This window comes from Lepidochelys olivacea, assembly GCF_965140295.1.
Source record: "Lepidochelys olivacea isolate rLepOli2 genome assembly, chromosome: 5".
Classification (NCBI taxonomy): Eukaryota; Metazoa; Chordata; order Testudines; family Cheloniidae; genus Lepidochelys; species Lepidochelys olivacea.
In genome coordinates this window covers 2319443-2333605 of record NC_140415.1, presented here as the reverse complement: position 1 = coordinate 2333605, position 14163 = coordinate 2319443, and the positions used below count along the sequence as shown (strand labels likewise).

Here is a 14163-nt window from a genome sequence, read left to right as displayed (position 1 = left end):
AAACTCCCAAAGAATCGAGTGGGCAGGCCTGCTGCCTGAAAATCCAGCAGATCTGGTAGCAAAAGGTGAGTTAAGGTTGGAGCCTGGGCTTTCAGTGGGGAGGGGAAGCCTAGCTTGGCTCAGTTTGAGATTTGCTGTAATTAATGAAGCTTGAAGCTATTTGAGTCTTTCTTGGTTTATTTGGGAAAGGTTGAAGAAATCTAGTCTGATCCCAAAGTAAATGTTTTCTCATGGTAACAAAATATTGGTGAGAAATAACTGACACTTAAAAGGAGGAAATAGACAAATAATTCTGTTGCGGATGGATGTGAAAAGTAAAAGATGCTGCCCCTTCCAGACAGGCTGTGAGGAAAAAGGTGGCACTGACTTGCTCTTTCTTTTTTGGATGGTCGTAATACAGCACTGCTACATCTAAGGCACAAAAAATGCCAGCAAATCTTTGTTACTTTTTCCATTTGTGTTCAACTTTTTAGAGCTTGACTTACGTCAGTTTAATTGATAAATATTGAATGAGCCACATGTCATTAAATTGAATAGTAGGTACGTAGTCAAGTCTGATGCAGGAAGCTGAAGAGTTGAAATGTACATTCAGCTGAAATTCCACTTTCTCTGTGACTGGAGCAGTTTAGAGCTGCCCCTGCTTTTACAAAGGGTGGGGTTGAATGCAGACTCTGACCAGCTCCTGGGCTGTTCCTTTCTGTGAATTTAAACATTTTGCAGAGGTCTGTCTAAGTGAGATTTTTTTTTTTTTTGGGGTCACAGAATCTTAGTAATAGAAGGTCAGTGCCAGAATTTGCAGTCTTTAGGATTTGGGTTCTTTAGTCTAGACTAGTTGATTGAATCTTAACCTTTTTATAATCTTGGCGAGTCTGTTCTAATTTTAAGCTGGATGCTTCTCAGATCTCAGTTTTCTTTTTTATATTGTATTTTGGAAGAAACATTTGTTATATACAAATAATTGGCACAGTCCCTAGAAACTGGTGAGGGATCTGAAAGAGTAGGGATTATTTTAAAGATAGAAAAGTACAATAAACTTGTAAGGATGGGGCATGTATTGGTGGGTCAGGGCAGTGGTTCTCAACCCAGGGATATGTGTATGCCTGGGGGTATCCAGAGGTCTTCCAGGGAGTACCTCAATTCATTTAGATATTTGCCTAGTTTTACAACAGGGTATATAAAAAGCACTAGCAAAGTCAGTACAAACTAAAATTTCATACAGACAATGACTTTATATTGTTCTAATGCTATACACTAAAATGTAAGTACAAAATTCATATTCCAATTGCTTTATTTTATAATTATATGGTAAAAATGAGAACATAAGCAATTTTTCAGTAAGTGTGCTGTGACACGTTTGTATGTTTGATTTTGTAAGCAAGTAGTTTTTAAATGAGGTGAAACTTGGGGGTACACAAGACAAATCAGACTCATGAAGGAGGTACAGTAGTTAGGAATGGTTTAGAACTACGGAGTCAGGAGGCAGGCAACATTCCTGGACCTCTGACAAAAGGAAACTTGAAAAATTACGGAGAATATTCTCAATGGGGATTCTTCTTTCTGTTTCAATACTGTCCTACCTGTGCCACTTCCTGTATGCAGGCAGAGTATTTGGTGATTGGGTCTAATTTTGGAGTATAAGCAGGGGAGTTGTCTTTTATTTTTGCAAGTAAAGCACCATGCGCTCATACAACGCTATATAATGGAGCAGGGAAATCTGATGCTTCTGTGTGTGACAAACTTACAAACTGAGTTAAATGCAAGTCTGAACTACTGCAATCCTACCGCTTTTGTGTACAGTCGGGGACATGGCCAGAGCTTCCTGAGAGAACCCAATATAATAGCATTGTTTTAATTTTTTCGGGGGAGGAGGGAAATAATTCAGGACTAAAGGTTTATATGAAAGAGCTGATGCTGGCAAAACATTTTTGCAAGCTTTTTGTTAAATTTAGTTGGAGACCACCAATTAAACTGTAGCTTCTCGCTGTTTCTCCCCCAGTACCCAAACCTGGTTTCAGATATTTTGTTCTTTTTCATGGAATGGATGTGGATTTTGTTGTGCAGTGTGGTGAATGACCAGCTCTGTAAATCATGTGCTGGATTTAGTTGGAATGTAATCTTTTGGACATCTGCTCACTCTCTCTGTATCTATATCCCCGTATTTAGCAAAGCAAATGCAAAAGGTGAGCCTGAAACCACAAATTCATTGAGAAATTCCATATCACATTTAACACTTTCCTGAATAAGAATGTGTTTCTTTTAGAAGCTATGATTATGGAGAGGAGACTGTTCTTTTGAGTGTGATCTCTGATCCAGTTGGTTTCTGGTGCGACAGTCCAAAACTATTCTCCCGATTTTGTGGTTCAGAAATACTATCACCACATTATTCTCTGTGTTATCAGCTTGAGCAGAAGAAGAATGGGGACAGTTTTAACATTTTTTCCACACACTTTTTTGTAATGAAGAGAACTTTTAGGCATTGGGGTCCAGTAATATTCTAAAGCTTGTAAAAGCTTCAGCATACTAGTGGTTTCAAATCAGAAATGGGTAGCCTTTGGAATCTCACATTTTGAAATCTGGATAGTTGATAGGGGGTTAACTTTGTCTTTTAGTCCTTTCAAATAATACCAAGGTGGTGACAGACTCTGGCTAGTTCTTTTTGGGAGACATTGGCTGTTTTTTCAGCAACCAGACCTTGCCACTAGTTCTTCCCACTCCCATATACTTTGTGTCAAGATATCAATTGATCTGTTGTCTCAGTCAGTCCTGCAATAGATATGACCATATCCTTCAAGGGGAGGTGGACTGGAGGATTTTTACTCTAATAGGTCATCGAGTGACCCAAGGTACTTCTGCACCCCCTCTCCCTAGGACTAAATTCACTATGGTCTCTGCAGTAACTGCAGCAGGAAGGTGAGCATATCTTTGTGGTTTTCATACCCAGATCGCTCACCTGGCAGCTCAAAGCTCTATTTCTAGACTACAGTTTCATCTCTTGTTTGCTAGCATTTGTTTTTCATTTTTTACCCCCCGCTGAGCATAGGAGGATTACCATTCAGCACAATTTCACGTTTGCTCCTGAATGACAGAGCTCTCTCACGGCTGCCAAATTTGCTGAGAGCTGCTGTTTGAAGCGAAGTAGGATGTAACAATTACAGTTTCAAAATGCTGCATTCCCAGAGCTTAGAAGTGACTGAGTAACCAGTGTCTTCTACAAATAAGTGGGAAACATTGATTTTTGATGGGAGGGTTAATTTCTAATATTTTTACTTTGTCTGGGGTGATGCATTTACCGTCATGGTTGAGTCTCCATTTAGTGGATGGTCACCAGTTTGCTATATTGGATTGAACCTTTGGATCCCCCAGACTTTCAAGTCTGCTGGGTTTTGGTAGAGTTGGGTCATTGTTTCCATTTTTTGCTTCCAGGGCCCAATGTTCTTGGTGTAGCCTTGGCTGGCACCTCTTCTTGGGATGTGGGACAGGGGTCCAACTGCCCTTGGCCCTGTAACCTGTGCAGAAAATCCCAAACTTCCCTGTTTGCCTGTGCACACTTTCCCCGAAGCTTCACCCTTGTGGACTTTCTTGTTTATAATTAAACTCTTTGGGGGACAATGTGACAGGCAAAGTAAGAAACACAGGCTTTCCAAAGGAACTTCTGTAACATTCTGGGCTAGTCTACACTAGAAGCATCATAACAGCACAGCTGCACTGGGGTAGTGCTTCTGGTGAAGAAGCGCTATGCCGAAGAGAGAGAGCTCTCCTGTTGGCAGTAAATCCACCTCTATTAGACGCTCTCCCACCAGCATAGAGCTGTTCACATCGGCGCTTAAGTTGGTATAACTTACATTGCTCAAAGGGAGGCTTATTCACACCCCTGAGCAGCTTAACTTTACCGACAAGTGGTGGTATGTACAAGCCTCAGTTTACTCCTAGACAGCACAAGTGTTACCTAATCTAAGATGAAACAACAAAATATCTGAACGCAATTTGCCTTCAGTCCTCACCATTCCTAAGAGTTGTTGGGTCTTGGTCAGTGTCCTTGGGGGAGGGCAAAGTCTTTTTTGCTTCCTCTCCACTAGCTGTCTCTTCTCTTCCTGTTGGAGGTATGGCCCTTGAACACAGAACCACTCCTGCTTACGAACACAGTCTTAGTCATTTAGCCCCAGTCATACTGGATTTACTTGCACCACCCCCTTGTTTCGTTGGGGTAGTGAAGTGGATAAGAGTAGTTAGCAAGCCAATAGTACTTGGGAGCCATCTGGTTGATTCATAGAGTCGAAGCCCAGAAGGGACTGCTGTGATCATCTAGTCTGACCTCCTGTAGAACATGGGCCGTAGGACTTTCCCAAAATAATTCCTGTTGAAACTAGAGCAGATCCTTCAGAAAACCATTCATGACTCAGCACAACTTTCCATGTTAGTTTTCCATAGGATGAGAAATGTGGTTGTTATGCATCACAAACAGGCCACACGTAGACCAGTTCAAACTGGCTCTCAACACAGGACACAAAGTAGTATCAGATAAAACATGAGGGTTCTAATTTACAATACAGGTTCAATCATAAATGATATGAAAAAAATGAATTTAATTCTCTGAATTGTCACTAGGGTCACCAACTTTCTACTTCCACAAAACCGAACACCCTTGCCCTGCCCCTGCCCTGCCCCTTCTGAGGCCCCGCCCCTCTCACTCCTTCCCCCCCCCCCATTGCTCACTCTCTTCCCCCAGCCTGCCTCACTCGTTCATTTTCAGCAGGCTGGCTCGGGGTTGGAGTGCGAGAAGAATTAAGGGCTCCAGCTGGGGGTGTGGGCTATGGGGTGGGGCTGAGGATGAAGGGTTTGGGGTGCAGGAGGGGGCTCTGGGCTGAGGCAGTGGGTTGGGATGAAAATGCCTCTTTGGGAAAACCCCTCAACTAAGCCCTTAAGGATTTGGTGGGGAATTAAGCACAACTCTGCTTCCTTCACATGCATCCGACAAAGTGGGTATTCACCCACGAAAGCTTATGCTCCAATACGTTTGTTAGTCTATAAGGTGCCACAGGATTCTTTGCCGCTTCTGCCTCCTGTATAATTTATATATAATTATTTAATTACATACAATTATATATATGTATGTGTATACACACACACACTGTGTGCGTATAAAAATTGGTAGTGCCATGTCCCTGGGCAGGCTTTTCAGCAGCAGGGATTGAACCCACAGCCTCTGGAGTTTAAAACATGAGGCTCTATTCTGCCTGATCTAAGATTCAGCTCTGTTAGCCAAGGCCAAAGTGGGCTTATGAACCTCTAATAAGTGGCTCAGAATAGTGGAGGACAGAGCACCACAGTCGGTGTAGAGTACACAAAACCTCTACCTCTCAGGCTAGCATCAGATAGAATTCCTTCTGTAAACCAGGGCAGAGGAGCCTTTACTAACAGAGCAAAAGGATCCTCCACTTTTGTTTGAGGCCCCAATGTGTTGGCAACTCGAGACTGTACACTCTGTGGTACAGACGGTCACCTTTGTAATTGTCGAAAGCTACTAGCACACTGTGGCAGTGGGTACTGTCATAATAAATAACTTCTGAGTCTCTGCGTTGGCAGTGGTCTGCTTCACTGCCAGCAGCAGTGGAATCTTACTATTCCTGACCACGAGGAAAGATCCACTAACATTTGGAGTTATATAATAACCTGCATCTCCCCCCTCTCCTTAACATTCCTTTCTCCTGTCATCCAGAAAAGAGGAGCAGAGTGTTAAAGGCAATTCAACGTCACCTCACCCTAGAAGCATTGACAGAGGATCCTAAAGAGCACCTGTCTTCATACTTTGTCCCCATAGTCAGCTGGGAAGTGGGTAGACTGCCCTGTGCCAGACTTGAAATTGTTAAGAAGCTTCAATACCTGTTTCAGAGTAGCAGCCGTGTTAGTCTGTATTCGCAAAAAGAAAAGGAGGACTTGTGGCACCTTAGAGACTAACCAATTTATTAGAGCATAAGCTTTCGTGAGCTACAGCTGAGCTGAGCTGTAGCTCACGAAAGCTTATGCTCTAATAAATTGGTTAGTCTCTAAGGTGCCACAAGTCCTCCTTTTCTTTTTTCAATACCTGTGTGGTTCAAAGAGGAGTTGATCAGCCACCCCAGGGAGTCACCTGGAATCGTTAGACCTGCGTGGTGTATATCTGTTTGTACCAGTTGTTACACAGCATCATCTGAGATTCCATCTTTGGGGAACAGTGTGCATGAGCTCACACTTTTTATATTACACATTATAAACACACACCTCTCAGCAGTTCTAGCCTTTAGCAGAACAGTTCTAGCTTCTGGTTGAAATATTCCTGTCCTGTTGTATGGAGAGAACGTTACATAGATCCTATCCTTTCGACTCGGAATATATACACTTGTAAAGTATTTTTCAGTGTTAGGATGAGATGCTGGCAACTGACCTTTTCTTGTAGTTCTGTTCTGGTGGTTCCATAACTGCCAGTATTCATTATTACTGTTTCTACACAGAAATATTTTGCTTGATGGTCAGTCAGTATGGCCTTCCAGCACAAGTGTTCTGTTCTGGAGAAAAGGTAATTGCTTCTTTAGTTCTCAAGTCATTTTCACTCTCAGGTGCGTCTTACCTTTCAGCTGATTAGGTATGTTTTCTTGTAAATGCTATGGCATTTGCACTAGAAAAGTTAGCAGGAACTTGGAGATATAGTTTTTAGGTGTTCATACTTTATAGTGCCAGTGAGTCTGTGAGCTTGTCAAAGTGCAACATATGTAAACCCCCAACCAGTGAGAGGTGGCCCTTATCCACTGGAAAAATAACATGGGTAGACTGTCTATGCATTTGGAAATGTACACAAATATATAGAATCATAGAATATCAGGGTTGGAAGGGACCTCAGGAGGTCATCTAGTCCAACCCCATGCTCAAAGCAGGACCAATCCCCAATTAAATCATCCCAGCCAGGCCTTTGTCAAGCCTGACCTTAAAAACTTCAAAGGAAGGAGATTCCACCACCTCCACAGGTAACGCATTTCAGTGCTTCACCACCCTCCTAGTGAAATAGTGTTTCCTAATATCCAACCTAAACCTCCCCCACTGCAACGTGAGACCATTACTCCTCGTTCTGTCATCGGCTGCCATTGAGAACAGTCTAGATCCATCTTCTTTGGTCCCCCTTTCAGGTAGTTGAAAGCAGCTATCCAATCCCCTCTCATTCTTCTTTTCCGCAGACTAAACAATGTAAATATGGTAACGTTATAATAATTATTCTTGCTTCTTAAACTATGTGAATTAGACATGTTACCTACTCCTTGAAGATATCAGTGTATCTTTTTTTTAATGACATGATGGTGCTTTCTTTCCATGTTGTCCCTTGTTTGTGGAACATCTTTCCTAAACTAGCTTTCTTGATTACCACCCAGTCTTCATTGAAGATCCTCTTGAAAACCTTTTTTAAGGCCTGCTAGAAGCAAGTTTATAACTGTGTGTGTGCGCATATAAACAAATAAACTGTTTATTCATGTGACACTATGCCCCATATTCTTCAGAGATATTGTTATGATATGAATATGGCATAACTAAGATGTGTTGTGTGCAGGATGGATCATGTAAGCTATCATTGGAAAGGTTGATTTACTGAATATGATTATCCTATTTGTATGCATGTATCATTTTTGAATCTGAAGTTAAGAATATTGACTATGTAACAATTCCAAGTAGGCTTACACCTGGGGAACGTCCGCCAGACAGAATGCCATCAGCCTGGATGGGCAATTAGGGAGAACACTAGGACTTTGAAGATGCTAATCTCCCACCTTCCTGAGATGCTGCAAACAACCTTTGACTCATGAGTGTTTTGACACTGCAGAGTCATAAAAAGAAAAGGAGGACTTGTGACACCTTAGAGACTAACCGTTTTATTTGAGCATAAGCTTTCGTGAGCTACAGCTCACTTCATCGGCTGTAGCTCACAAAAGCTTATGCTCAAATAAATTGCTTAGTCTCTAAGGTGCCACAAGTACTCCTTTCTTTTTGAGAATACAGGCTAACACAGGTGCTACTCTGAAACCTGCAGTCATGTGATCATGTCACCTGGTACTGGACTCCATGTTGGACTACTAGTATTTTTCCACTAATAGGAGGTGGGAATCTAATGGGAAACAAAGGATTCCTGCCATATGTAAATCCTATTAAGACAGGGAAGTGACTTAATCAGGGTTCGTTCTTCACTGAATCCCTGCCCAGGATGACTGCTGGAAACATCTAAGAAACCAGGACAAAAGTGGGGGAGAAGAGCTGAGCCAAGGCTGGTTAGCCTCTTTAGTCCTAGCTGCATTTATAAGTGCCCAGCATCTTCTACTGAATATCAGACTAACATGGCTGCTACTCTGAAACCTGAATATCTTTAGATGACCGTAGAAGCGGTTGAAAACATGTAGGAAGAGCCAGAACCATGTGACCTGGCATCTCTGCACGGAAAAGATTTTGCGACAATTTTCAAGGTCTTGGAATTTGTTTTCATTCCTCACTGGAACAAAACCAAAACTCCTTGAATATTTTTGTGAAACAGAATTGTGTAAAAGATCAGATTTTTTTAAAAATAATTTTTCTTACGCTCTGGAAATGACTAGTGTGTCCGTCATGGACCTCTGAAACCTTCCTGGTGGAATCAAATATGTCTGAGTGAAATGTTTGAGCTTAGATACAACATATTGAAACAAAAATACATTTGATCAAAAATGTCCCAACCACCTCTACTCTGTACTCACCCACAGTTTGAGAATAGAACGTAGAATAGAATTTTTTACAGGATTGCTTCTTTAACATACAAATTAGATGGTATGGAAAACTCAAATGCTAATAGCTTCTGGTTTGCAAGAGACTTAAGTGCAGTTATAATGTATATGTAAAGTCAATGATGACTTTCAAAGTACTGTACAAACATTAACTAATCCTCACAACTACCTTTCTGAGCTAATTACCCCAGTTTACAGGAGAAATCTGTGGCACAGGTTTGTTATAAAATGAAAAATGGGATCAGAACACACAGAACCCCTGTCGCGCAGTCCTGTGTTGAGTGCTTGACAGATCTTGTGTTGTGTAATGCCTAGAATAAAATGGTTACTATGACAAAATCACTGAATGTGTATTTTTTTTCTTCACAGTGAAAAAAGCAAAACTCCAGGGGCCTCCAGGTAAGCTAGACTTTTCGTGCTCTAAACAGTCATTAACCTGTGAGGTTGACAGCTGCCTTTGCTTGGCCAACATTCCCAGCCTTTCCTGCCCCAGCCAGTTCTTCTCTCAAGCAATTTTGTGCTTCTTCCATGCTACCCCTTATGAATGAGAGATTTCATGATGGAATCTAAAACAGGCACTACTTTATCCTCCCTCAAATTCCTCATTCAGACTCTCTTCTGCTGCGTTGCCTATGAAACACTGCTTGCTAACGGTGGCTGGGTGAGTGATGAGCTTCCTTCCTCTTCCTACTCCATTATTCGTACCAGCTCCCTCCACTCCAGCCAGTCCCTATGCCCTGTCCAAGGTGATGACAAAACTTGAATGCCTCCATCGAAAAAACATGTAAGCAACAAAATTGGGCCAAAGTCACCTTGTTCTCTGGCTTGTATGTTATAGGTCTCGTCCCCAACCCCTTTGCGTGTCTTCTAGTTCAGTGGTGCCCAACCTTATTACCCGGAAGGGCCACATAAATCCAAGCACAACCTTGTGTGGGTCAAACAGATTCTACGTATTTTAATAAGACTTTAAGTCATTGTATCGGTTTATATTTTTTCTGCTTGTTTTGTATGTATTTAGATAGGTTGCTTCTATGTACAGTATTGTCTGTTTACACTCTTTTGTAAACTAACATGATGTAAATATTACAACAAAACACAAATGAACTGGCTGTTAATATATTGTGTTGAAGCAGGTCATGGATCTTATGAAATGCTCTGGTTATCTGCGTGTGGCCCGTGGGCCTTAGGTTGGGCACCCCTGTTCTAATATAAACTCTCCCAATCAGAGACTCTCTCTAGATACAATAGTTTCATAGATAAGGCTAGAAGAGACCATTGACCTCCTGTATAGCATTTGCCATAAGACTTTCCTGGATTAATTCCTGTTTGAACTAGAGAAACTATTAGAAAAACTGCCAGTTTTCACTTAAAAATGTTCAGTGATGGAGAATCTACCACAGCCTTTGGTCAGTTGTTCCAATGATTAACTGGAAAATAATGCCTGGCACAATGGGGCCCTCATCCTGACTGAACCCTTTGGGTGTTGCTATAACAAATGTTTAATACTTTCTATTATCATAGTGCTTAAAGGCCCTGATTGGGGGTGAGAATCCGATTGTGCCAAGCGTTGTGTACACATAATGTAAAACACATTAAAAAAAAAGAGCCCCTGGCCCCAAGAGCTTACAGTCTACAAAGTGATCCAGTATTGAGAATTGTATTCAAATATGAAGTACAGTAGCTGAATATTTCTACTAAAATGATCGGCAGTGAAATAGTACTGTTTACACACAAAGTATTAAAATTCAGTGTTAATTCCCTATATAAGATGAATGACAGCAGTTCATACTTTCCCCAGAATTATTGTTTCCAGCAGTCTGCACAATCAATTTGTATTTTATTCATGTTTTAAAGATTATATTTGCAACAAGGGCTAGGCACTTAATTTTTAACGAAATGAAAACAGTTTCTGGAGCATAGTTATGTGGCAGCCTGAAAACAAAGGCAATTATGCAGTGATTTGTATGGTTGCATAATCTTTCGCTACATGGGACTCATGCTGAGCTGTGCATGGCTTCATTGACATATCCAGCATCTTATTGTGTGACAGTGGTAAAATTGGGAATAGAACCCAGAGTCCAATGACTCCCAATTTTATCTAAACCACTGGACTATGCTGCTTCCCTGTCATCCTTTTGGTTCTGGGGTACTGTCCGACTTCACAATTCCCGTACACAGTAGGCGCAGTTACAGTCGATCACAGTTCTGATTTCTTGGCTAAGAGTGCAGAAATCTTCCTCATCAGTCTGTGTGGCCAATTGCTAGGATATGCTAGTGTAGCCTGCAGCACCAGTCTGCAGTTTTGATCATGAATCTGAGTAATAATGGACTATGATCTGACTTTTTTTGAGAATAGCTATACTGGGACACTGCATTGCTTAAATGTTTCCTCCTTTTGAAATTTACATTCTGCTTGTTTAGTACATGACTTGTGCAGAGGTTGATGTGATTGGTTGAGTGCCTCAGGCAATAACTGCTCCTTAAATGGGAGCTTGTTCGTTCTCAGATTGCTGGGTGTTTAAACTTTATATCGGCCTACACCCACACATCTTTTCATTATGGCTAGTAAGGAATAAATAGCAGCTACAAAGGAGGTATGGTTCGGAATTGTGTTGGGTAGAAATACTACAAGGTAATTAGCTTTTTTTCAGATATATATATATATATATATATATATATATATATAAACTCACTGTCAAAACATGACAATGTGGCTTGTTCTTTTAGTACAGCTGGCTTAATATTAAGCTGCATAAATTTCAAAATATATTTTTTCACTAACTTGTTCTCAGAAACCCTTATACATGGTGTCACAGAGGAGGATCCAGATTCATGAGAGTATCTCGGTTAACTTCAGACTGTGTCCCTCAGTGCATGTTGTACACATTTTTGGTTACTGCATCTGTTTAGGGATAGATGATGTCCTGGCCTTTAGGTCTAGTTTCCCCCACCTGCCTTTGGGCAAGTAGTCACTTGTATTTGTTTTTCTTCAGGATTTGATATTTTCTTTTAAAGTTGCTGTTAACTTACTGTAGATCATTTTGTTTGTCAACAGTTTGTCCTCAGTTTAGAGAGAAAATGATTTTATTCAGTCCTGTATGAATCTCTCCTCTCTCAGAAATTGAGGGTAACATTTTTGTGGAAGATGCAAATCCATGAAAGATTTTTTTTTCAAATACGTTTTCTTATGGACTTGATAAATAGCCAGAAAATGTGCCCACCGTCAGATAATGTGCCCACCAGTAGCACTTCCTGTGCGTAGTATAACAACTAGTGACTTTACAGTGTTGATTTTGTAAGCGATGGTAATAGCAAAAAGGAACCATTTTACTCTTTGTTTAGATAAATTCAATACCTACGTGACCTTGAAAGTGCAAAATGTGAAGAGTACAACAGTTGCCGTGCGAGGGGACCAGCCCTGCTGGGAACAAGACTTCATGTTGTAAGTACAGTGCTGTACAACAACCAGATGTGCATAGAAAGATCAACCCTTAAAAAGAAATACCATGGCCAACTGTTACTGGTACAAACGGTGGTTTTAAGATTCTCTTACTGTTCTAAAATCAAGTACGTAAGTCGGGAAATGTCAAAGATGTAGGCTGCCAGTGAAATCTGCCTCACTGTATGTATGTGTAATACAGTAATTTTAATGGTATAGGAGGGTTGCTAACTGTCCAGGGTTGGTTTGGAGTCTCCCAGAATTGTCAGCAATCTCCAGGTGACTACTGAAAGCAACCTGGGAGAGTTTTATAGGATATTTTAAGAAAATGACATTACGTCAACATCTCCCGGAATAGTTTGTCAAAGTTAGCAACCCTATTGTATAGACTCCTGCCTCATTCATTATACAGGGTGGATCATAGAATCATAGAATGTCAGGGTTGGAAGGGACCCCTGAAGGTCAACTAGTCCAACCCCCTGCTCGAAGCAGGACCAATTCCCAGTTAAATCATCCCAGCCAGGGCTTTGTCAAGCCTGACCTTAAAAACCTCTAAGGAAGGAGATTCTACCACCTCCCTAGGTAACGCATTCCAGTGTTTCACCACCCTCATAGTCAAAAAGTTTTTCCTAATATCCAATCTAAACCTCCCCCACTGCAACTTGAGACCATTACTCCTCGTTCTGTCATCTGCTACCATTGAGAACAGTCTAGAGCCATCCTCTTTGGAACCCCCTTTCAGGTAGTTGAAAGCAGCTATCAAATCCCCCCTCATTCTTCTCTTCTGCAGGCTAAACAATCCCAGCTCCCTCAGCCTCTCCTCATAAGTCATGTGTTCTAGAGCCCTAATCATTTTTGTTGCCCTTCGCTGGACTCTCTCCAAGTTATCCACATCCTTCTTGAAGTGTGGGGCCCAAAACTGGACACACTACTCCAGATGAGGCCTCACCAATGTCGAATAGAGGGGAACGATCACGTCCCTCGATCTGCTCGCTATGCCCCTACTTATACATCCCAAAATGCCATTGGCCTTCTTGGCAACAAGGGCACACTGCTGACTCATATCCAGCTTCTCGTCCACTGTCACCCCTAGGTCCTTTTCCGCAGAACTGCTGCCTAGCCATTCGGTCCCTAGTCTGTAGCGGTGCATTGGATTCTTCCGTCCTAAGTGCAGGACCCTGCACTTATCCTTATTGAACCTCATCAGATTTCTTTTGGCCCAATCCTCCAATTTGTCTAGGTCCTTCTGTATCCTATCCCTCCCCTCCAGCGTATCTACCACTCCTCCCAGTGGTACAGTGAATGAGATGATGTACAGTGAATGAGAGGTGGCCCATGAGAAGATCTTTAATCTATGGAAAGGTTGTGAAACCTCTGCTGTCGGGATAGAGTGCTCACTGTGCTGTGGTAGGACCAATCCAGGGATTGACATTCTCTAGAGACGTCAGATGGACTGGATTCCTGCTCTTGAGTCCTGTGTTTCGAAGCTGGCAATGTTGCGGAACCTCCTATAGCTTTCAAAGATTTTTGACCCTTTGAGGCATCTGTAGGGAAGTCTTGTTTGGAGATCAGCTGCAATTGCATTAGTGCCTTTTAGCATGTTCTTCAGCTCCTTTCCTACTGCTTCCAGCAAAGGATCTCTTATTCCAGACTGCAGTTGTTAAAGCCAGATATAGTTCTCCACCACTGAGGGCTTTGATTTTTGTCTTGGATGCCTTGTTAGTTTGTCCTCTTCTCTTCAAGTTCCCCAGTGTCCTACTACATAGCCATGTGGCTGAAGCTGTCAAGTGTCCAATACCCCTTAGAGATGATGAGGGCTTGTGGCTCTTGTGGTTTACGTGCAATGGTGATCTTAGTTGAGAGGGGTGTCTTTGGCCTCAGTTCTTCACTTGGGCATTGATGTTTGCATGTACCTCTGCGTATTGATGAGGCCTTGACAATTCCTTGACTGTG

At 41.8% G+C, this 14163-nt stretch overlaps 1 protein-coding gene across 5 annotated transcripts in view; it reads left to right on the top strand.

Moving 5' to 3' along the window:
* Window positions 1-14163, top strand: part of UNC13B (unc-13 homolog B) — a gene marked incomplete at its 5' end in the record, with an annotated part of 380494 nt that overhangs the window by 55519 nt on the left and 310812 nt on the right. For all 5 annotated transcript variants that reach the window (XM_084628800.1, XM_084628798.1, XM_084628797.1 and 2 more), the window contains 2 exons: window positions 9141-9170; window positions 12114-12213. In XM_084628800.1, coding sequence (XP_084484926.1) covers window positions 9141-9170; window positions 12114-12213 — 130 coding nt within the window. The remainder of the gene's footprint in view (window positions 1-9140; window positions 9171-12113; window positions 12214-14163) is intronic.